The sequence below is a fragment of the Trachurus trachurus genome (genome assembly GCF_905171665.1).
Source record: "Trachurus trachurus genome assembly, chromosome: 14".
Lineage (NCBI taxonomy): Eukaryota > Metazoa > Chordata > Actinopteri > Carangiformes > Carangidae > Trachurus > Trachurus trachurus.
This window is the reverse complement of record NC_139903.1, coordinates 14,027,206-14,052,542: the sequence shown is the minus strand read 5'-3', so window position 1 is coordinate 14,052,542 and position 25,337 is coordinate 14,027,206. Positions and strand designations below refer to the sequence as shown.

Here is a 25,337-nt window from a genome sequence, read left to right as displayed (position 1 = left end):
TTTGGTTTATTTTCTAGTGTTATTATTATTTTAACACTGATGCAACTGTGAATATTGTGAAACACTGTGAAAAATCAGGCAGCACAGCTGGCACCGCACACACCAGGCCTAATAAAGGACCAAAATGACTTGAGCAGTTTACAGTAAAATCATTTTACCATTATGGAAATAATCATTAAATGCTGCACTACACTTCAGAAATCATATTGTGCATTTTCTCCACCATATTTAACGTTAGCAGTGAAGCCCACTGTTGTTGTCCCTGAGGTAGCCTAAACCTCTGCTAGCTACTCCATGTATCTAAATATGTACTAAAACATTGAGTAGGTTTGCTTCATTAAAAACAAGTAAAAACTGCATTGTGATGCAAATTGTCATTGCTGAAAACAGGGTTGTCAAGGTGTTACACATGACCCCACCCTTGTCAGCTAGCATAAACCCCAATGTGCTAGCTAGTAGAAGGCAATGAATCAGATGACACTCATTTAGGCTGTTAGCTAAGACATCAGGCATCAAAATGATATAACATGAGGTTCATTGCCTCAAGAACTCAGGACACCAGTTAAAATATACAGCGATTTTGAAAAATTACTTTCTTACCCCAAAAACAGTGTTTTCCTGATAAAACCTGATGGGGATCAGAAAATGGGCTGATTTCATCCAGGTAGGCAGAGGACCATAGTGAGCATGTGCAGAGTGAATATCATGACTCTAGCTTGTTTCTTACTGGGTGAAAGTGAGGTGTACTTCCGTTGACCCCACTCTCCCCTACCTTGACAGATAAAACCAGGGGATATTTAAAGTTGATTAGTAAGCAACACCTATTATTTATAGCCTACATTAAAGGGATAGTAGCATTTTTTTTAAAGTGGGGTTGTATGATCTACAAATAGCCCCCAAGTACTTTAATTGCAGTTGCAGACTCTCTACACTCTTCCCGTTAGCAACGCCAGCCCATAGCCCTGCCCAGAGATTATAGCGAACAATGGAACTGTGTATTTTTTTTCACGTAAAACCTCTTTTAGGCCGTGAAAATAGGCCGTTTCTTTGGGTCCGTTCACAACAATGTATGTTGTAAATCTCTGGGCAGGGCTATGGGCTGGCGTTGTTAACGGGAGGAGTGCAGAGAGTCTTCTACTGCAATTAAAGTAGGGGCTATTTGTAGATCATACAACCCCACTTTAAAAAAAAATGCTACTATCCCTTTAAGGCACCAGTAATAATGAAATGAATTATGAAATTATCCTTTCAGCTTGAGTCCTCTTGATGTGTGTCTTTTGTAGGCTGTTTAAATGAAATATCTTTCAGTATTTCTGCTCTGCTGTAAAGAAGCTTTTTGTAGGCTATTTAAATAAAATATCTGTCAGTATTTCTGCTCTGCTGTAAAGAAGCTGCCTGGTGTTCACACGCTGTTCACACACTGACCGGCAGGTGGCGGAAGCTGCTTTGTTGTGCGTCGCTCTTCCTCTGTCGGTCAAGGCAGAAGAAGAAGCAAAAGGAAACTTTGGTTCCTGCGTCGGTTAGACAGAGGTAAGCTAACGTTATGTCTTAAATAGGAAATGGTGCGTTTATTTCAATACTAATGCGCTAAAAATGACACTTATGGCCATTATGAAACGGTATTATGATTTTTTGTACAGCTCCGTCGCCTTCTTTGTGGTTTGAGGCTTCAGAGAAACTGTTTGTCTCTGGGTTTGATCCCAAATACAAAGTTGCATGCTAGCCTGCTGAGTTAGCATTATAGTATAACTTAAATAATCTCTTTGACATTATTAGGCAGGGAAAGAGGCTGGGGTGTACATTGATATACTAAACAACATACGGACAGTCTGTCATAGTCATGGGCTCAATATGCGGAAGGAGGCAGGAGGAGAGGAGGGAGAAACGTCAAAATTAGCTCATGTAGCTGTTAGCTGAAGTTGTCACCATCGTGTCAGTTGATCTGGAGGTTACGACGCTTCCGTTTGTGACAGCGAAACCATCTCAGAGGAGTTAAACGAGGTTACAGCTCCCTGCGGTGTGTGTCATAGACTGTGTGTGTGTTACAGCTGCTCCTTTGTGATCGTCCTGTGATTGATATGATTCAACTGTCACAACAGATCAACGACGACACAGTGAACAGTGAGCTGATCACCGATCAATGACTGCCATAATGTCAACTAGCACATCTAGTTAAATATAATGGTGCAACTGTAAAAAGCAAAGCTATGAGATTATGATGGTGCTTTTTAAACATACATTTATTTCACATTCTTTAGCTACCAAGAAGTCTGTAACAGTGAACTTTTGAACTTTTCAAAGTTTTTTTGTAAGCCCACACCATGGAGGGTCAAAGTCCTAAAACCTCTAAATACACTAGCAACTTTCAACTTGTTAAGCATAACTTAACTAATCTGTGTGTGTGTGTGTGTGTGTGTGTGTGTGTGTGTGTGTGTGTGTGTGTGTGAGAGAGTGTGTGTGTGTGAGTGAGTGAGAGAGAGAGCATGGCATTGTGTGTTTAAAAGTTTTGCTTTGTGCAATGAAATTCTTGTCATTTCCAAATAAGTTTTAAGGACATTTAATTTGCTTCTTCAATTCTTTCATTTATGTTATGTTGTCTTGTCTCTGTTTTTTTTTTGGCAGTATCACATTTTAGGGCACACACACACACAAGCTGAGCAAGTTTCTAGTGGTTGAAACCTGAAAATCAGGTTTGGTGTTAAGTGAAACACCTGATGGAGAAATTGAGAGCTGATACCCTGCTGTGCTTTGTATCTGTTCATCTGCAGGCGCTGACGGGTCCAGAGACCATTCCTGGAAAATGAAAAACCATCAGTGTTTGCATTTGGCATGTTAGTCATCGGCTGACCCTCTCCACAACACGATGGACGACGTTGAAATGGAGGCCTCGCCGTCAGGCAGCTCCCTCGGGGAGGCAGCGTCTGGTAGAGGACAGCAGGTCGAGTTTAATGAAGATGATGATGATCTCTACTTCATCCCTGAGAGAAGACCATCGCTGGACCTTGGAGAAAATCCAATGGATATTGCCTCCTGGTACTGAGATCCTTTTCACATACTTACTATTTCACATGGAATTTACATGTACTGTCATTAGATTATATGGATAGTCAGATGTTATTTACCTGAATTTAATGTGATAAGTCACAACAATTACAATTATACATTTTTAAAAATACTGAGTACTTTTTTTTTTAATTTTGGGGCTTTTAGAATGAAGCAAGCCCAAAGATAAATAAAGCAGTAATCCCCCCCCCCCCCCCAAAAAAAAGGAAAAGTGAAATGAATCATAATAGAAAATGGGGTTAAGTCCATGCTTGTCCATCAACCTTCAAAAGTTTTTGTAGATCCTAATACAAATACCCAAGACTTGACAGCCATGATGCTGCTTGTGAAAGACATTGAAGCTTAAAATGAACTGCTTATCTGACATGCGTTATGGAAACCAGTGATGGCTTGTTATGTGGTCACTAAGCAATTAACAAACTGTAATTTTTCTCTATTTTCTTATTTTCAGGCCACAACCGAGCCGGGGCCCAGCCCCAGCTCTGAGCTACGTGTCACAGACATCTTCAATGATCTCAGTCGAAATGGTTGACGAAGAAGAAGGATGCTCCACGAGGTACAAGAAAAAGTATTCAGCAAAGCTTAAATCAGTCTAGAAATGTGTGTATTCATCACATTAAATTCAGGAAACAGCTGTGCCAGTGTGCCTGACAATGTACTATGACTTGCTGTTACTTATTGAGTCCAAGGACAACTGTGCTATAATCTCGTAGTCACGCTAAAGCCAATCTTAAGTCCTCTTGTCTGCCTGATTTAAGGGTCCAGCTGGAAAGAACAGATTCGTACTCAAGCTGCTACTCCTTTGACAGTGACGACTGTGAAAAGAAAATCCCTAAGTAAGAAATACAGACACATAAAGGCACTAAGAAATGTATGTGTGACTTCATGCAAGATTGACACTTGAATATATTTACAACAGGTTTAAAGATAAAGATGACGGGATTGGAGAGCCGTCTGCCACACCTGAGTTAGTCCAACCCACGAATGAGATCAGGCATCCTTCTCTGACTCTGGCGTTCACCTTCACGGTCAGTTTTGTTTCTCTATTGTATCAGTTGGAAAGACACAAAGTACAAAACAGCTGACTCAGTTGACAACAACAACAGCACTGGAATTAAAATGTAATCCTTCTTCTCTTTTGGAATCAGTCTCTCTGCAAAATCCTTAACGAGCTGAAAGACCCAGATAAGAGAAGATTCAAGATGATGCTGTGGAGCCGTTACCCACAGACATTCAACACTTCTCCAAAAAGCATGGACATGTTGGACATTGTGGACCGTTTGCTGGAGCGTTACAGCATTGAAGTAGCTATGCAGGTCACAAAAGTCCTTCTGGAAGAGATGGGGCAGAGGAAGATGGTTAGAGAGCTCTATACTATGTGCCTCAGACGTAAGTACACCCCTGAATTACTTACTATTATTAATATAATAATGATTTGATATGATATATTTACATGTACACTTTTTGTTTTTTTCAGACGAAGTGCGTTACGATTTAGGCGAGACATATAAGAGGAAATATTGTGACGTATGCGAGGACTTGCACGTGTCGGAAGAGAAGAGGCAATTTAATGATCTTTATACTGACAACTTCATAACCTCAACATGTGACAATGGGCCAAATATTGAACATGAGGTTATGAAGATTGAAAAACTGGACAGCAACCGGGAAGCTGGGATGCGTCTTGCTCCTGGTTATATTTTGAACACTGACAGGCTGGCGCTGCACAGCAACATCAAGTTAATACTGCTCTCTGGAGTGGCAGGCGCAGGGAAGTCAATGGCGGTCAGAAAGTTGATCCTCGAATGGACAAAAGACCAGCCTGATACTTTTTTGTTTCCTTTACCGTTCAGAGAGCTCAAACAGTTCGAGGGCACCAAGATCTCCCTGTTGGAAATAATGCAGACGCTCTACCCAGAAATAAAGAAACTGAGGGATGAGGATTATAGATGTGATGAGTTCCCAGTGATGTTTGTCTTTGATGGCCTTGATGAGTACAGTGGGAAGATTGACTTTGAAAACACAGAGCTTGTCAGCGACTATAAAGAGACCACCACCCTGAACGGCATCGTGGTCAACCTCCTCAGAGGGAGGCTGCTCTACCGCGGCATTTTCCTGGTCACCAGCCGGTCCCAATTAAAGCGAGCTATTCCGTGGGATACGCACTATGAGGAGATAGAGGTGCGTGGATTCCCCGAGTTGGACAAGAATGAGTTCTTCAAGAAGAGATTTACTAACCCCGATCAAGCAACGCGGGTGATTGCCTACATCAAATCTTCCAAATCGCTCCATGTCATGTGCCACCTGCCCTTGTTCTGCACAGTGGTTGCCGATGAGTGGGATCGAATCTTTAGGGAGCAGGGAATGCAGGGAGAGCCGCCCAGGGGCATCACTTACTTGTACACAAAGCTTGTGCTGGTGCTCATGCGGCAGTATCGCAAATTTCGAGCTCCAGACAGGAGCCCGGAGGAAGAATGCAATTTTCTGATGAATCTTGGGAAGTTGGCTTTCACCTTGTTGGAAAAAGGCGAGTTCAAGATCAACAAGTCGGACTGGAAAGTTAATGAGATCTGTGACGAGGAGGCGGTCGTGAACAGCGGGCTGTGCACAGAGTATGTCACAAAGCCATACGTCTTGTTTCACGAGAAGGTGGTGAGCTTCATCCACCCCACCGTGCAGGAGTACCTGGCTGCCCTGTACGCGTTTCTGTCCTTTACAAACCAAGGCAAGAACATTTTTGAGCAGCATCTGAGAGAAAGGTTGAAAGGGATGTTCAAGGGGCCCAAAATCACAGAGCTGTACAAGAGTGCTGTGGACAAAAGCCTGCTCTGCGAAGACGGCAAAATGGACATTTTCCTGCGTTTCCTGCTTGGATTTTCACATCAGACCAACCGGGACCTCCTCCAGCGGCTCTACGTCTCCAATGAAAAGTGGCCGGCAGTGACTGCAGATGCTGCAGCACTCCTCCGGAAGAGGATTAGAGAAAACCCGCATCCCAACAGGATGGAGAACTTGCAGCGTTGCTTTGAGGAGCTGGGTGTGTCTGCATCAGAGGCATCCCGTTGATTTGACTCTTAAAAACTTAAAAACTGTTTGATGCACAAAATCATCACATTTCACTACAAAGTGTGTCAAGACTTTCTCTGGAGAGGAGGTAAACTTATAAAGACCTGTGCCTGTGCTGATGGAGAAACATGTACGTCTGCTATTCCTTAAACAAATGTGTTTTCTTTCTCAGCAATTTTAAGAGTGAAGAGTTTTTAAGCATTTACAGCTTATATAATCATTAGTTCTTGATTTGCCAAAGATGTGGAGTCTTAAAGAGAAATGGAAATGTGTGATTTTTTGTGTCTTATGATGGATTTACAAAAGCTAATAAGGCGGCCTTACTTTCTCTTTTTTTTATATAAAATGTACATATTTGTGATCATCATCATTAATTATTGCAGCCTCTCTACTGTTAAGATATTAACATTCATTTCAATTCAGATTTAAAAGAACTGACACTATCAGATGAACATGGCCATTTTGTGATCCCATGTATTTAATTAAATTGATTTGATTATTACTGAAACATTTGTGAAAACTGAATCATTTTGTATTCTGTTGGCTGCTTGTTTTCTGCTACACAAGGTGGTAATCACACTGAAGAGCTGTTATGAAAGTAACGACAGTGACACCAAAAAAAAAAAAAAGTTACCAACTTGACATCAATGATTCAATTGACAATAGATCTTTGGGGAAATCGCCACAGTGACTCATCATCAGCACTGAAGGGGTTGTGAATGAATTGACTGAATCAGCTTTGTCTCATTATTATAGTGTATTTCAAAATGCTGCAATATACAAATTTAAGATGGCTCATCGACACACAGACACTGAAATCATTCAGAAGCACAACAAATAACCATTTACAATATTCTCTATATTATACATTAAAAGACAGCAACATTGTGAAGTCGAGTCATCTAAATTACACTGATTTAGACAGTTTAATATCACATTCCTATCAAGGAGGCAGTTACACATTAAATGTCTGGATGTCGTTTCCTTGGATAAAGCAGAGGATCATCAAACCAAATGCATACCAAGTTCCACCTGACAGTGTGCATATATAATAGTAAATTCACAGATAATTTCAACATGAATCATTTTGTAAGATAAAATATGGCTCAGAGATCTTCATCACTTTTCACAGCAGCAACATTTAGTGTTTCCTTCTTTTTCCTACACGCGAACCCCGTGATGCTGATAGAGTTACTTGCTTTTGGGCCGTTCCAGAGGTGTTGGTCACAACACAGGTGAAGTTGGATGTGAAGTCCTCTGCCGTGACGTTCAGCAGCAGCAAACTCCTATGCAGGATCAGACCTTCCGCCAAAGTTTCCCTAAAACAAACAGTCATTAGGCCCTTGCTGAAGGCTTGTTAGGATAACACAGTCTGCAGAACCTGTTGCAGCTTGATGTTTGATCAACTGTACACGGATTATTAAATGGCTGCTCTAATGTGGTATGGTGACTTCCATTGAAACGTTAATATCAAAGTCATAATACTCACTCCTCTGATTCTACTATTCTCCCATTGGTGCATATGTCCTCAGGGAAAGCGCCATTGACGAGCCAGTAGATAAGTGTCACATCATCTTCGTCGTTTGTAAATGCATCACAGTGAAGTACCACAGTTTGACCTTTAAGGCAAAATACATACGGACCACAAACGCAGCTTTAAATTAGCTTCATATTAAAATCCTTTGATCTGTTGGCCAACAACAGGTCAACGATGCTGCAAATGTCAGAATACACTTAATAGGTGTTGATAATTTCAGATGTTACCTCGATGACATTTAATTTGGACTTCTTGTTCCCCAATGATCTCTGGAGATTCATCTTCTGAAACTGGAGAAAAGATTTAGTTTAGCACATAAACTGAATCGCATTAGAACAAAAGCTTTTTGTCAGCCACAAAAATATTGTACCTGGAAATCCATCTGCAAGCAGCAGAGACAGAGAGACCAGTGCTGTTGCAGAGACAGATGTTAACAGCCGAAGCCACAATACAGTCAAAATGAACAGTTTGGTGTTATTGAATATTACCTTTGACAGCAGATGACAGCTTCATACTGACAGCTCCAGTGAGAGGTTTTTTAGTGCAAGCTGCCGTTTGGAAATACTTTATAGAGAGAATTCACTTCCTCTCCTCCCACACAGAGAGCATTAAACATGGACATAAACAATACAATGGGGAAATTCCTCTTAGACTGGCCCTCTCCTGTTTCTGGGGGTTGTTGACACATCATGGTTACACAGATGACAACTCTGTCACCTGATCCAATTATGTCAGTATATCCTCAGTGCATGAACATGTGGTTTTAAACGTTGGGAGCATAAACCGCAACATGCAAATGTAAATCATCATCATACACACACATCTAAACCATGTGACATTTATTAACAGATCTTGATCAAAACATTGACAACAGAACAAAATGATCATGTTGGCCTTGTTGTACACAGTCCCTTTGGGACCTCCATTTGAACAGATCACATTGAAATAAGACTGGCACCATCAGCACTCTCACGGAGTTAAAGGATCATGCTCAGATGTTTTCTGTCCTCGTCAAGTCAGATTTTGTTAAAGTTAAGATTAGGGTTAGTTCATCCAATTATCTGCTGGTATCTCAGCTTCACGCTTACTAGGAAACTTCAATTTCAGGACTGTCAAAGTTCAGTCAAACTATAGAAAAACATTTATCACCTATAGCAATATCTAGCCATGCAGATTCTATTTTGTTTTTATCTGCTCAGACTTTCTGCTACCCCAATAAAATGTAGGTATTAATGCCAACAGCATAGAAAATGCTTCAAAATTGTAGCAGCAATGCGTCTCGTCCCCCAAACTCAACAGTTGAACATTTCTTTGGTAGAAAGTAGTTCCAAAGAAAACTGACCGAGTTACAGATAGAGCTACAGCAAGTGAGAAAATTTTAAAAAGTCAGTGAACTGGCCGTTCAATCAAAACATATAATTGTGTGAGGACTGTTTGATAAATAGTGACATTTCTCCGATTTAAAAGCAGACTTAATGATGCGAGATATTGCATAAAATTAAAAAGTCAAAACAAAGACTGTTTTGCCAAGTTGGTAAGGATGAGTGTGCATGAAGACAGTGTGGACATTTTGAAATCAAGTAACAAGGAGTTCCATCTTAACAAGTTCTCTATGAGGAATCCTCTGCTCATGTTATGACTGGCACTTTCCCCCCGCACCGTGACGAAGCCTCTGCACGTACAGAGCATGACTCTCAGCGTGTAGGAAACTGTCGGCCGTGTCACTTCAACATCAAGCGGGTCAAACGGTTACGTGAGTGATTACACAAGTGACGCAGTCGTAAAATGAGTGCAGAGGAAGTCTGTGGGTACTGGATTTGTAAATTGAGGAGGTAAAGGGAGCAATTGTTATGATTATTTCCTTTTAATATTTATTAGTATTACTCATATAATCAACATGAGGATGAAAAACTCTAGCATGACCCTTTAAGCATCAACACACACTTAAGACATAAATTAGTGAAATGCACCTTTCTAATGATTTTGAGAACCGCTTAACTAGGTTGTGAGAATGCACAAACCAATTATTAGGTGTAATGTTGTGTGAAGAAAATCCTGGGAAATCGACACAGACATCCAAATTCAGATTACCAATAAAATTCAAATAAACCGTAAATACAGATAATGTGTGCCTATAAATATATACAAAAAGTATAGACACTTTTTATTGGTGTTTTAGTTCAATGTTAGGCCCACTCAGTCTTTTGAGCCCGTGCATATCTTCTTCGCGTGGCGTTTATGTCCATATCTGCCAGTTGCAGGTCACTCCAGACCCAGGACGTAGTTAATACCTTGCACAAATCCAATAATAACGGGTTGCCAAGCCACCAAGTACCGAAGCCAGTCTAAAAGTTGTCCGTACATGACATGTGGCCTCTCCCAGCTAAAAAAAAATTGGTTAAGGAAAATAACATTTACAATAGCATGCTTTAGTTGTCGTTGCACACAAAATCATAGCAACTGACAATGATAATTTATGCTCATGTGAAGCCTCAGTAACATACAACTGATGACAGTGAGGATTTGTGTTTAGTTTTTGTGGCAGCATCAGCATTGTCGCAGCGTCACCGCAGCTGTCTGAAGGGTGAACACCGAACCACAAAAAGGAACAGGAACTTGGCATATAACCTATAAATCTCTTGTCCCAACTGCCTCCAATAAGCTGCCTGAAATATTCACCCACTTACTGTCAGAGCTTCCTGTTACAGGAAAGATGCCCTTCTCCAGTAACTTGCCATGGCTGGGTTTTCTCAGCAATGATTTGGTGTCTGTGGCTGAGAAATCCCAACCAGGTCAGGTTTGGACGTGGCATTTTAATCTATTTGATTTCTGAAATAAAACCAACTCACTCATCAACTCACGACACGAACAACAGATATTCAGTGACAAAAAAAAATTGGAACAATGAAAACAATAATAAAAAGGATACGGGTTACTGAACATCCTCTTCAGATCCACCTTCTCCTTGCAATACGGGCACATCTGCTTCTTTCCGACGATGCACCATCCCCTTATGCAGAACTCATGGAACCTGGTTATGGAGTTAAGGCTCGGCACAGGAAGACGTGAGCAACAGTTGAAAACCAATACACAGGACAAAATTTTCTTTCCCTTGAAATGGCAGTTTTAGTGGAATATGAAAATGACGGACAAGATGCTGCGATGAATGTATGAAATCATAGATGATTACCAGTACATATATCAAAGCTGAATTATGAAAATAAGCTATCAAATGTGCAAAGACCTGCTGCCTATGAAACTGTAATGTTCTGTAAATTAAGCACTAGCATGTTCTCCTGCAATTATCCAAAAGGGTGCGGAAGCAGTGCAAATCATAAAATTATTCAGATGTAGTTCACATCAAACATCAAAATGAGGAAAAATGCATGACCTGACTGATAGGCAGATTTTTTTTTACTGATCTCCTAGTATTTTCCCATAAAACCGTCTCTAGAGTTTCTACTATTCTACTATCATTACTAAAATGTAATGAAATGCCACTGAGCAGCAGTTCTGTGGATGGAAACATCTTGTTGATGGGAGAGTTCAAAGGCGAAAGGCCAGACAGACTGGAGCTCATAGAAAGGCTACAGTACACACAAGTACATAGGAGAAACATCTCATAGTGATCAACACATCCAGACCCAACCTGCTTCGTGCAAACACTCCAGGCTGGTGGAGATGTACTGGATTGGGAAATGTTTTCTTGGCACACTTGGACACTGGTCTCTAGTACTAGTCACCAACTGTTTAAATGTAATAACCTCTCTGGATACTGTTGCAGCCATACAGATTATTTTATGACTCCAACTTAGAATATAATGGCAATTTAAAGCATGATAATGATCTGTACTGAGTGAGTTAAATTTACTTTGGTGACTTCCCAAGTCCAGGATGATCATGATCATATCAGCATTAAACTGAATATTTACAAAATTTGCTGAGTTGATGCCATGAAGCCCTGAGACTGTTTTGAGAACAAAGGGAACTGCTCTCAACACGTGTGATGTTCCTAAACAAGTGCTCAGGGAGTGTATCTGTAAATAATATCACAAGTGGAATTAACCAAAATCCCCCAATAACATCTGCCTGCTGATAAGAGCTGTGCTGATATGATTGCATATCAATTACAGTGTAGAAGCAGCAAAAGATAATAGTGGGGGAAGTCATATAAATTCAGAAGAACAGACAGGCATAACATCAACAGTCTGATATAAAGGTCAAGTTAACTGTCAATTTCCCTTTGGTCTGCTGATTTAGTGCACGCACTATTCGCAAATGCACAACTTTACCTTTTACAGAAATTAAATTTTCCACAGTGTGCCTTCACTTCTCTTTCGCTGATACAAGAGATAATAGTATGACCATATGTCAATAACTGCGTGGCAGGATACACATGGTTGCAGGATAATCTGTATGTGTTCTCAATAATCCCTTCTTCACTGACATCCACAAGAATGGGCTGACCACACACGGCGCAGATATTGTCAGAGAGGTGCTTGGTTGGCATGCCCGATGCACTGTAATACTGAAAAGAAAATATAATAAAACACACTTTAGCTCATAGTCATTACTATCAACAGGGCAACATACAGTGTCTGTAATCGGTCCACTCACCCCAACAGTTGAAGCCATGAAGTCTGCACACATTTCTGCAAAGTCCCGTCCCAGCACCCCGTAGTACAGACCGTAGAATAGTAGTGAAACGCCAAAGTCCATTGCATCCTCTGGCTTTATCCTGGACAGAAAAACCACCACGTGAACACCATGGCTCAGTTTAGCCAACAGAACAGATACGTCTGGTGTTAATGCTAAAACAAGTGGCCAAACACATTGAAAGCTTTGTTTGATAGAAAGTTCTATTGAATCTAGCAGCCATTTATTAATTATTTTAACCACAGCACAGAGTCTGATGGCAAGTTTTAGAAGTGTTACCCTCAATATGGATTATATATGTGTATATGTATGTGCATGTTTGTATAAATATATCATTTTTCTTTTGAATTAATCCCCTTTACAGCGGGGAAAATAAGTATTGAACACGTCAACATTTTTCTCAGAAAATATATTTCTAATAGAGCTATTGACATGAAATTTTCACCAGATGTCGGCATCAACCCAAGGAATGCACACATACAAAGAAATCCGAACATTAATGTCCATAAATTAAGTCATGTGTAATAAAGTGAAATGACACAGGGAATAAGTATTGAACACATGAAGAAAAGGAGGGGCAAACAGGTATGGAAAGCCAAGAAAGCAGCTGGAGTTTGTCAGTATTTAGAATGTAATCCTGTCTCCTATCAGTGCAAAGTAATATCTGCTGGTTTAGTCCTGATTGATGCCTTTTAAAAAGGTTTCTCACCACCAAGGTGTCAGACAAGAAGTATTGCATGATGGGCAATGGCAAAGAGCTGTCTAAGAGCTGTCTAAAGACCTACACAACCTTACTATTGCAAAACAGGAGTCAAAACAATAATCAGAAGGGTTCCCTAACAGTCCAGGACACTGGTGGAGAGCTTCAGACAGACCTGGGATCAGCAGGTACAGTTGTTTCAAAGAAAACAATAAGTAATGCACTCAACCGCCATGTCTTGCATGGTGTGTGTGCATCAAAAAGGCATCAATCAGGACTAAACCAGCAGATATTACTTTGCACTGATAGGAGACAGGATTACATTCTAAATACTGACAAACTCCAGCTGCTTTCTTGGCTTTCCATACCTTTTTGCCCCTCCTTTTCTTCATGTGTTCAATACTTATTCCCTGTGTCATTTCACTTTATTACACATAACTTAATTTATGGACATTAATGTTCGGATTTCTTTGTATGTGTGCATTACTTGGGTTGATGCCGACATCTGGTGAAAATTTCATGTCAATAGCTCCATTAGAAATATATTTTCTGAGAAAAATGTTGACGTGTTCAATACTTATTTTCCCCGCTGTATATGTTTATGTATATTTTGAGATTTTTAATCTAATTTAATTTTTAATTTTAATTTAATATAACTTTAACGACCATTATATGTAAATGTATGATGTTTGTATTACAGTCTGTTGTGTATTATGTTCAAAATGAAAAAAATGAATAAAGAGAGTTTGGGAGAAAAAAAAAAAGCTTTGTTTGTTTTACATATTTGACCATGGTAACGAAAGCTAAAGTTCAGCTGCATCATATAATTAAGAAATCTGAGACAGAGCCTCTGTGTCAAAGGTGAGGAAGTTTCCAGATTAGGTGATATTTCTAGGTAGGAAGTGTAAACCATGTCATTCAGGAAGGTTGACAGTGTTATGGCTTCCTGTTAATTCACACACCTGTGATATGAGATGATAAAGTTAATCAAATTCTAGTGGTCCCGACCACAGATAAAGATTAAAAGAAAGAGAAAAAAGGGTGAAAACACCACCCATCAATCGAGTATTTCAATGAATAATGAATAGGCTGAAGGAATTGTAATTGTTAAAATGTACTGCTTGTCTTCTGATTGTCTTTTTTTCTTTCAATTGACTGTAAAGTGTTTCGTGACCATGTGTCTATGGTGATTCTACACTTCAAATAAATTGAAATTGAATTGAAAAATCTGAACCTGAAATGGAAAATAAAGGGAAGTAAAAATAGCTAGTGTTGTCAAAAGCAACCTAGAGTTTATTTTCAGTGGTTTAAAAGAAAATCCACTATATTTTCAACAGTAATAGAGATTAATTGAGGAGGAAAAAAAAAAAAAAAAAAAAAAAAAAAGTTAATTTAGCTCCATTTAAATGTTGTGGAACTGATGATACATACCTGAATATTAGGTTTATACCAAAAAGTGTAAACATGACGACAGTATAGCCAACTATTCCTGTGGCATAGCTGATCTTGTAGAGGAGGAGGAACCACTTGTACACCAACCTATGAAACACAAACAAAGGAGTTTGTTAGAAAATGTAATGCACAGTCCGATTACTGAAGACGCAGATGTCTCTCAATATCGGCGAGGTGTAAACAATGGTTATACCGTGGTGTGGTGCAGGCCAGTGGCTTGCGAGTGGCACGGTAGGAGATGTACGCTGTGATGACAGAGAAGATAAACCACGTGGTCAAGAACCTCCACCAGTGAAGTTTGGTAGTAAAGTAGAGAGGAACTACCCACATCTGGAACAGAGTCACCAGCTACAAGACAGAACAGTACACATGTTAGAGAAGCACGCAAGTATTGTGTAAACATACAACAATAATATTTCACTTTTGGAATGAATATAGTGTATTTTTATGTTGCCATGTGGATTGAAATAAGACAATACACTATTGTGAGTGGCACCGCTGTCGGTATTTTCTCTTCTCGTTCTTTAATCCCTTCCCTCCCAATCAGTGCAAACACACACAAACACAAACCACCTAGCTTACACCTAAATTCTTTCTGCATCCAAAACATTAATTATTGTAATCATGTGTCTTCAGACAAAACCTCACACATTTTTCTTGGGTGTGTTTAGTGTCTTACATTGTATGACTTTGGATGTCTCTGTTTCCATTGCACAAGGACTAGCTGGGCGACAACCAGAGTGACTATGAGGATGAGCACCATCTCTGCGTGCATGGCCTCATGGCCTTTGTGCTTGGCATGCATTCTCGCATGCTCCACCCTGTGGAAAAAGAAGAACTTGTTAAACTATGGTCAGACACACAACTTGGTGATTCATAACAATGCAGGACAGGCGTGTCTTTAAAAGGTGCAATACACAGCCCTGTGCACTGGTGTCTCCCAATGGTTGGGCTGGGAACTGTTTGTAACATCAACTTTTAATAACCTGGCTGTCACAAAATGTTTCTGCTGCACTTGGTTAGACTATGTGTTAAACATAAAAGAAAGGAGGCATGCAAAACATTTAATGTCAGTGAGATGAGCTTCTATCAGCAGAGTACTTTCTTACACGTCATGTCCCCATTCACTGTCTAAAGTTATTGTTAATTTTCTACCAAATCTAAAAGTGTTTAACTGGGATGTGTGAACTTATTTTCATTACCTAAAAATATTGTGGCTTAATGACTAAAAACCCTTGCAGAGAAAATAAAGAAATTTGACCACATTATATATTGACAAACAAATAATCAAAACCAGACAAACCACAAGAGTTGCAATTTCTTAAAAAGGGTAAAATGATGTTCAAATACCCTCCTTATGTGGTGTGTCTGTGAGTTTATACATTTATGAATGTCCCTCCTGTAATGAATGACTTATCTTATTGTCACAAACGCTCGCTATGCACCACAAACACACTGTAATAAGAGCTCCTGTTGATAAAAATAAATCTTTAAAAAAAAAAAGAAGGTGTTGTTGTTAAGGAACGTGCTTGTTTTGGTGCAGGCCCCAACAGAAATGACACTGTCATCATTCTTCATATTCACACTAGATATCAAAATGACCTTTCCAACTGACCCACAGACTCGTATTACAATATCTGCCAAAATGACAGCAGCTTTTCTGTATATTTTTTAGCCCCATTATACACATATAGGTTGCAAAACAATGAATAAAAGTGTTGTTCAGACACTTACCTCCACTTTTCTTCTGGTGAGAGCTTGGACACATCGAACTACAGACAACAGACAAGGACAAAATAATGATTATTACTACCAATTAAGCAGCCAGCAATACAAACTGATAATACAGGCTCAACTGAGCACATACAAATATTTGTCTTTCTGACCCAATTCAAAGATAATTTGTTTTCATGTGTGGCTTATCTTAAGAGTTACACAACAGGACAGCAACAGGACAGTCACAATTGATTACTAATAACAAAGCGACCACACCTAACTAGTATAGTAAGCAATACCTCTCACAAAGTTGAGGTAAGAGGGCTATTCCTGAATTTATCCTACCGAAAAATGTGTTTTTTTTTGTGTTTTTTATTTATTTTATTTTTTACTTCTGACATGAAACACAGAAGGTCTCCTCACACTTTATTCACTTGATCACACTTAATCATCAGTAGATCAAACACAAGGCTCTTATGTTTACTTTGTCAGCCTGTTGTAAAACCAGCCATGCAGCTCATACTGCCTCTGAGGCACATTTATTAACATTAAAAATGACTTAAGTAGGTTGAAACTGTTTGTTTTGTGGTGCATGACAGTTTGAGCACCTGCTCTGACATCAGTTTGACTTTCAGGTTTGGTGTGACCATAAGACTGAAATCACACCGGAAGTGGTATGATCGCCTCCCCCAGCCTTAACACTGATAACCCCTTCAGAAAAGGCAATCACCTTTGACCCAATCGGCCACATCAGCTTTATTTGTAAAGTTACAACGTCGGCCAAACACCTATTTTAAACCGAACTGTGTGTGCAGCTTTACAAGTAGCTTCGATGAATGGGTATTTTATTTTGAAAAATAACCTCTCAGCTACTTTAACCAGATAACGGCATGACTTGAACGTTAGCCGGCTAACTAGCTTAGCATTTTTAATAGCTCACGGGGCGTTTCTCGCTGGCCTCGTTGATTCTATTGAACGAAACGCAGACTTTCATGTTCGGTGTACAATGCACTCAAGCAGACACTAAACCTTTGCTCGGTAACAGATGGCTCAGTCTGTAGCAGTGGTTAGCTTTCTTACGCTGTGCTAAACCGTTGGTAGCAGCAGCTAACACAAGAGTTTCCGCTCTGGCAGCCCCGCACACCGATATAATTCACCCCCATCGCGCTTTTTCTGTCATGTTGGGTCGATGTGTCCGATTCCTCTCACCTGGTTCGGTTCATCGTGATGCTCCAGTCCATGGTCGTGCTCCACTCCATCAACCTCCACCTCAAACACCCCGGCCATCTTCAGGAGTGTTGCTTCAATGCTTACGGTTCCGTTCCGGGTCCATTGGCATTAGCAACACGGGTAAGACTGTCATTTCCGGTCTGGTTTGGTTTTGTCTTTTCAAATTAAAAGCCTTCCCCGCAGATCGTGTGACTGTCATCTTCAGGTTTTTTTTTTTTTTTTTTTTTTTTTTTTTTTTTTTTTTTTTACTTTTTACTTTTCCTCAGTGTTCATTCATTTTAAACATTTTTTAATACACAGTCGTCCTGAAATTACTAAATAACCATCTCTCTTTTCACCGGCCTCTGTTAAATTGTATACATTTTCGTCTTAACGTTTCTGTTTCTTGTACATTTCCACAATCATGGATATAAGGTTATTCTCAACCTTCAGTCTATGTTCTCAACTGTCTCCGCCTCGCATTAATGCCACAGATGGCTGTTTCCTGTCATGGTGCGTACAGTTGTTATATCCAGTTAGTCTGCTTATTCTTGTTTGCCATTTAGTCCCCTTCAAAATAAAAGTCGGAAAATGTAGGTCAAATATAGTGAGTGTGTGACTTGGTATGCGCAAATAAGGTCAAGTCAATTTGCAAGAGATTTACCTAAAAGGAAATGTATGCGTGCAAAGCAGAAAACTGAGGTTTCAATGAAAATTAAACTCTGACATTAGTGGGAGTATCTTTTCAAAGAAAAATTATAATGTAAAAGTGTGGAACTAGCAGAAATCCTGCTCTGAACATAATAGTGTATAAGTAAAACTAGTAAGTACAGTACAACTATCACCTTCATGTTGCAGTTGGTAAGGGTGGGGCTATTTCCTCCAGAGTGGCTCAATCTAATCACTGGTTAACTATTAGCTAATGATCTGAATCTGCAACGTGACTGTCAGAAAATAATGTAATAAAAATGCAATGTTTACAGTAGAAATGTTTAATTGAGGAAGTTAACACAGCATAACATACATAATCTCAAAAATACAGTATTTGACAGTTACCTCTCCTATACTGAATGGTGCCGGTGGTGTATTTCCCATGGTATTTCCTTAAGCTTTTCATTTGTTAATTCAGCCTTTACTTTATTATACCTTTCAGTAACTTTTAACTTTCTGAACTGCAAGTAAAACTAGCCTTTTATTATTGTTATGTATATCTCTACTGTGGTATTTACATTAGACAAGGCAGGGCATCTTCATTTTCATAACAAATTTCACACATTATGGGAATAAAGAGGTTTACATAGAAATAATAACATAAAACATAACAAAGGATACAGATGCATAATAATGAGAAAATATACAAAAGGTAAAATGAATCACAAAATTGTTCATAATATAAATGTCACCATTAAAAATATAAAAAGTGAAGGCAAGAGATGGCAAGATACATAACGTTACTCATCAGACCTACCTGTTTCAGAAAAGACTTGTCATGATACTTATATCTTAGATTTCATGTTTTTATTTGACTGAGAGTCTTAATATTGTTTGGTCGCCTTAGCGTTACAACTTTTTTACTGCATAAAACGATAAGCAGCAGTATTTCTGTTGCAATAAAGACGATAATTACATGACACAAGAGGATCTGTTGTTTGGAATATCCCGCCAGATTTCACCCGGAAAAGGAGACCGGAAGTGGATTCTGATTGGTCGAAGCGTCGGTCGAGGTCGCCTCTGATTGGCTGAGCCGCTGACACAAAGCCTTGTAACTGGCCTGTGTCTTGTTGGCGCCCTCAGTTTGAGATTCAACTGAGCCGGCTGGCGGATTGTTCTCGCTGTGTTATAACCTGCTATAATAACCACACAAAAGACGAGTCGTTTTCAGGAAGATAACATCGACATCGACTTTGTGAGGAAACCAACAACTTGCTGCCAACATGCACGTAATTAAGCGAGGTACAGTGGTTTCCTTTTCTTTATTTTCTTGTTGTCAAAGTGCTGTCAGATAAGACGGTGTCGGGCTGTAGAGATGTGCAGGAGTGGAAAAATTCCTCGAAAGCTCCGACAAGTGTCAATAAAACAAAGAAATACCGCACTTGAATGAGTCTTTACCTCAATTTCAATTAAATTTTTAAAATGTGTATTATGTAACGTTATGTTTGCGCGGGCTGTTTCCGTCGCGACATTACAACAAGAGAACAAAGACTTATGAAAGGAAACAAGCAGAGTTTATGTTTCTGTCATGCAGCTGAATATTAAACACATTTTTAATTGCAGCGTCGACTCACAGCCAAGAGTAAATAACCTTATCCTGCGTAGCCATTTAAACAAAGTAAAGCAGTGCACCTTCACTTTCATTTACAGTCATTTGTCATTTGGCATCAGTTGTTAAGGCGCGAAACAGGTGTCCTCTTGTTATCATAACTGGTTGAACAGGTGAAGGGATCAAGTTAATTAACAGCTGATAGTTGAGGCGTGTCAGCACTACAGTCTATGGTTCACCACTGTAATTATAGTCATAACCCTGAAACCGGAAATTAACCTCATCTAAACATAGTGACTGAAGAGGAAGAGGAGGATTGATGATAATGATGATGTTTGTTGTTTTTCAGATGGCCGCCAGGAGGGAGTTACTTTTGATAAAATCACATCTCGCATCCAGAAGCTTTGCTATGGACTCAATTCTGACTTTGTGGATCCTGTAAGTTGAAACCACTTTGAAGCAATCTCTACAAAAAAAAAAAAGTCTTAAAAGAAAAAAACAAACAATTAAATCATCTTTTATCTCTGTGTGTGCAGGCCCAGATTACAATGAAGGTGATCCAGGGTCTGTACAGTGGAGTCACCACCGTGGAGCTGGACACTCTGGCAGCTGAGACTGCTGCCACCCTCACCACCAAACATCCAGACTATGCAATCCTGGCAGCGCGGATCGCTGTGTCCAACCTGCACAAAGAGACCAAGAAAGTATTCAGTGGTGAGTAAAAGATGATAAGAAAAATGATGGTGCAATATAGTTCAATGATTTACAGAATTATAATTACATGTAATTAAATAAGGACATACGTATGGTTGTTGTCATTGTAGATCTACAATGAAATTTCAAATAAGAGTTAAAACAAAAACTAGTTGAAACAGCAGTAAACTTGGTAAAAAAAAAAAAAAAAAAAACCTGATAATAGTTCAACAGTCTGTTTTTTTGTCCTCTGTTTTAGATATTCATTCAACACAGTTAAAGTGGTTAAATTATTCTTACATCTACATCTTACACCTTTTTTTCCTTTTTCACTTTTGTAGATGTGATGGAAGACCTGTACAACTATGTCAACCCATTAAACAAGCGCCACTCTCCTATGATCTCCAAGGAGACGCTCGACCTTGTCCTGGAGAACAAGGCTGTACGTGTTGATATATTTTGTTCATATTTTCAAATGTGAAGTTACTGTTATTATTATGTTTCGCATTTCTTATGAAAATGTCCTCTCCTCTTTGCAGCGCCTCAACTCGGCCATCATTTTCGACAGGGACTTCTCCTACAACTTCTTTGGGTTCAAGGTGATTACGAATTCCATCTACTCATACATTTAACATCTTACTTGAGATCATTGCTGTAGAAATCTAATTTGTTTGTGTCCTTGTACTCTGACAGACTCTGGAGCGGTCTTATTTGTTGAAGATCAACGGCAAAGGTGAGACTTGTTTGCTTTTCTACAGCTTCTCAGGAATCATATCTTTTGTTGTGTGTCTTTTTTTTTATCATTCGATCGCTAATCCATCTGTGTTTCGTGCAGTTGCTGAGAGACCCCAGCACATGCTGATGAGAGTGTCTGTGGGGATTCATAAAGGAGACATTGACGCAGCCATTGAGACCTACAACCTGCTGTCAGAGAAGTGGTTCACTCACGCCTCACCTACACTCTTCAACGCTGGCACCAACAGGCCACAGCTGTCCAGGTGGGACCTGAGGGACTTTAGCAGAGTTGACCAAATGTCTGATGTTTTTGTTGAAACTTCTTTTTCTGATCTGCTTTGTTTGGGTTTTTGCAGTTGTTTCTTGCTGACCATGAAGGATGACAGCATCGAAGGCATTTACGACACATTGAAGCAGTGCGCCCTCATCTCCAAATCAGCTGGAGGTATTGGATTGGCAGTTAGCTGCATCAGAGCGACAGGCAGCTATATCGCTGGGGTGAGCAAAATGCACACTACAGGGAGTAAAATCAAGGAGATACAGAGGAGCTTTAATTTACTCAGTGCAAGGTTTTTATATGGCTAATTGTGTTTAATATATTTCAGACAAATGGCAATTCCAATGGGCTGGTTCCTATGCTCCGAGTGTACAACAACACAGCTCGTTATGTCGACCAGGGTGGCAACAAGGTAAAGACAGATTTGTAATGCGCACAAAAACGCTGCCCGACATGTATTCACAATGTAGAAGTGATTTTAATCACCGGACTCTTTGTGTGTTTTTCACCTTTTCAGAGACCCGGTGCCTTCGCCGTGTATCTGGAGCCGTGGCATTTCGATGTGTTTGAGTTCTTAGAGCTGAAAAAGAACACAGGTAAAGAGGAGCAGAGGGCCAGAGACCTGTTCTTTGCTATGTGGATCCCAGACCTCTTTATGAAACGAGTGGAGAGCAATCAGGTGAGTACATGACTCAGAGAAATGTGTACAGGTTGAATTACAATATAGATTCTGTAATCTTTTGTATGCTTTATGCAAGCCTTGTTAGGTGTTTAGTCTACTTGCCAAAAATGAGTACCCGGAAATGTTGAGTACCCCAAAGTTTTATGTTAGAAATATATAGTATGGGTCCCCAGTATTCAGAAACTGCCGGATGCTAATTTATATATATTGGGCAATTAGCACAATTGACATAATTAGCATAAATTAGCATAGTTTCCTATATGGGCAATATTTCTGCAAAATTGACTTGGCTGATCTGGGCAATATTGGAGTGGTTTTAGGGGTTATTGATGATGCTGAATCCATTTCTGACATTTTCAAAATTCAAAATGGCTGTCTAAACCGAAGGGACCAGATTGAAATCCATCAAAATCGGCCCACTGGCGGTTTAAATCTGGTCACTACCGGTTTAGACAGCCATTTTGAATTTTGAAAATGTCAGAAATGGATTCAGCATCATCAATAACCCCTAAAACCACTCCAATATTGCCCAGATCAGCCAAGTCAATTTTGCAGAAATATTGCCCATATAGGAAACTATGCTAATTTATGCTAATTATGTCAATTGTGCTAATTGCCCAATATATATAAATTAGCATCCGGCAGTTTCTGAATACTGGGGACCCATACTATATATTTCTAACATAAAACTTTGGGGTACTCAACATTTCCGGGTTCACAATGGGGCCCTATGGGCTGGCAAGTAGACTAGTTTCTAAAATGTTGAACATAAATGTTTTGGGGAAAGTCTGATTGCTCCTCTGATATATTCTCATAGGACTGGTCTCTGATGTGTCCCAGTGAATGTCCTGGATTAGAGGACTGCTGGGGAGAGAAGTTTGAGGAGCTCTACACTAAGTAAGTTCAACATTAACGAGGTCTGTTCTCATCAAACAGCTCGTTTTCTCACAGCTAACCCGTCCCATGTATCCCGTGTGTCCTCAGATACGAGAAGGAGGGCAGGGCCAAGCGTGTGGTGAAGGCTCAGCAGCTGTGGCATGCCATCATCGAGTCGCAGACAGAAACTGGTACACCGTACATGCTCTACAAAGATGCCTGCAACAGGAAGAGCAACCAGCAGAATCTGGGCACCATCAAATCCAGCAATCTGTGCACAGAGATCGTGGAGTACACAAGCAAAGATGAGGTGAGGGGGATGAAGATGTCGTATTGATACCTAGAGATATAGCTAATTTCTCTAAACTTTATTTCAACCCCGACATGGTTTAGTAAATTTTATTCTCAACATGTATTTCTTCTCCGTTCAGGTTGCAGTGTGTAACTTGGCATCCATCGCCCTCAACATGTACGTCACCCCAGAAAGGACCTTTGACTTCAAAAAGCTTGCATCTGTCACCAAAGTCATCGTCAAGAACCTGAACAAGATTATTGACATCAACTACTACCCGGTGCCTGAGGTACGGTTCACTGACCAGTGCTGCTTCTTTACCACCAATGCATCCAGGTCCTGTGGCCTCAGTGTTAACAAGCGGCTCTTCTGTTTCTTCACAGGCTGAAAGATCCAACATGCGTCACAGGCCAATTGGAATCGGTGTGCAGGGTCTGGCTGACGCCTTCATCCTCATGCGTTATCCATTTGAAAGCCCAGAGGCCCAGTTGCTCAACATTCAGATCTTTGAGACCATCTACCATGCTGCCTTGGAGTCCAGCTGTGAACTTGCAGAGAAACTCGGCCCCTATGAGACCTACGCTGGCTCTCCTGTCAGCAAGGGAGTGAGTAGATTTTACAATGTCTCAAGTCCATCCTGGGATACAGTTTAGAAACACAGGCTCAGGTCTTAACGGATTCTTTTTCTTCCAGATCCTTCAGTACGACATGTGGGAGAAAACCCCAACAGATTTGTTGGACTGGAAGGCACTGAAGGAGAAAATTGCCAAGTAAGTCCTCCTGAATGTCTTCCTTGTTCTGGATATTTCTTATCTCATATCTACTGTGTGTGGAGATATCGGCTCATCTCTGATCCGTACCTTCCTCTGCTCCTGTGTGTTTTCAGGCATGGCGTGAGGAACAGTCTGCTCTTGGCCCCGATGCCCACAGCTTCCACTGCCCAGATCCTGGGCAACAATGAGTCCATTGAGCCGTACACCAGTAATATCTACACCCGCAGGGTGCTCTCAGGAGAGTTTCAGGTCAGCGCTCAATGCATCTGCTGTTTTGTGCCTCCAAAGTTGTGTGTCCCCAGAAGGACGGGTAACTAAGTGAAACTCCTGCTTCTCCTATAGATTGTGAATCCTCACCTCCTGAAGGACCTCACAGAGAGAGGCCTGTGGAGCGATGAGATGAAGAACCAGCTGATTGCTCAGAATGGGTCCATTCAGGTAAAGGGTCAGACTTAATAAAATCTTAACTGATTCATGATTCATATCCCTGCTCTCAATCTTCTAATAATTTAATCATTGTTTTGATGCCTGACACAGGATATTGAAGAGATTCCTGATGATCTGAAGCAGCTCTACAAAACTGTTTGGGAAATCTCCCAGAAGACTATTCTGAAGATGGCAGCAGATCGTGGAGCTTACATTGACCAGAGCCAGTCCCTTAACATCCACATTGCCGAGCCAAACTATGGCAAACTGACCAGCATGCACTTCTATGGTTGGAAGTTGGTAAGTCAGAGCTGAGTTTGCGTAGGCTTGATGCACGCTGCATTAAAGGGCCGAGTTAGATCTTAAAGCCTTTATTCTTTTCTCTCCAGGGCCTGAAAACTGGCATGTACTACCTGCGGACGAAGCCTGCAGCCAACCCCATTCAGTTCACCCTGAACAAGGAGAAACTGAAGGAGGCGCAGCCAGCAAAGACTGACGAGGACGAGACCAAAGAACGCAACACGGCTGCCATGGTCTGTTCCTTAGCGAACAAAGATGACTGTCTAATGTGCGGCTCCTAAGGGAAGCGTCAATCACACACACTGGCACTGCCCCTTCAAACACCGGTTTCCCATTGACAATGTGTTTCGTGAAACAGCATGTGTGTTTTTTATTTGTATATGATGTCACTCAAGTGTTTTAACAATCGCCGCTGTCCTCCAAGTCACAAATCTTTGCAGCTATACTATTTAATATTTTCAGATTTTTTTGGATGTGGTTTGTATAGAATAAAGAGGGTGTAATGAATTAATAGTCACCCTTATTTTTTTATATAGTTTTGTAATAACTGTGTTTGATGAATTAAATGTTGATTTTTTTGTTGTATTTAGGAAAAATAAAGTGGTATATAATGGTCTAAATGTA

General features: G+C 40.2%; 3 protein-coding genes across 3 annotated transcripts; 2 read left to right on the top strand and 1 right to left on the bottom strand.

The window, feature by feature from the left end:
- The first annotated feature begins 1,463 nt into the window (after positions 1–1,463).
- nlrc3l1 (NLR family, CARD domain containing 3-like 1) lies at positions 1,464–6,587 on the top strand. Its single transcript, XM_083986592.1, has 7 exons — positions 1,464–1,530; positions 2,769–3,033; positions 3,515–3,619; positions 3,822–3,899; positions 3,983–4,091; positions 4,212–4,452; positions 4,541–6,587. The coding sequence occupies exons 2-7, from the start codon at positions 2,864–2,866 to the stop codon at positions 6,127–6,129; spliced, it is 2,292 nt and encodes a 763-aa protein (XP_083842718.1). The 5' UTR covers positions 1,464–1,530; positions 2,769–2,863; the 3' UTR covers positions 6,130–6,587.
- A 1,903-nt stretch (positions 6,588–8,490) lies between these two features.
- Positions 8,491–17,522, bottom strand: rnf121 (ring finger protein 121). Its single transcript, XM_083986850.1, has 9 exons — positions 17,400–17,522; positions 16,209–16,246; positions 15,154–15,295; positions 14,668–14,822; positions 14,454–14,561; positions 12,284–12,404; positions 12,061–12,194; positions 10,596–10,697; positions 8,491–10,049 (listed from the first exon to the last, which is right to left on the bottom strand). The coding sequence occupies exons 1-9, from the start codon at positions 17,475–17,477 to the stop codon at positions 9,929–9,931; spliced, it is 999 nt and encodes a 332-aa protein (XP_083842976.1). The 5' UTR covers positions 17,478–17,522; the 3' UTR covers positions 8,491–9,928.
- A 1,691-nt stretch (positions 17,523–19,213) lies between these two features.
- Positions 19,214–24,994, top strand: LOC310996865 (ribonucleoside-diphosphate reductase large subunit-like; the record flags this gene model as incomplete). Its single annotated transcript, XM_083986367.1, has 19 exons — positions 19,214–19,352; positions 20,009–20,097; positions 20,196–20,373; positions 20,694–20,794; positions 20,892–20,951; positions 21,046–21,085; positions 21,188–21,350; positions 21,444–21,585; positions 21,693–21,776; positions 21,882–22,043; positions 22,864–22,943; positions 23,031–23,232; positions 23,354–23,503; positions 23,598–23,819; positions 23,908–23,984; positions 24,101–24,236; positions 24,330–24,425; positions 24,525–24,713; positions 24,803–24,994. Exons 1-19 carry the CDS (start codon positions 19,334–19,336, stop codon positions 24,992–24,994), a joined length of 2,382 nt encoding a protein of 793 aa, XP_083842493.1. The 5' UTR covers positions 19,214–19,333.
- Positions 24,995–25,337: the final 343 nt, after the last annotated feature.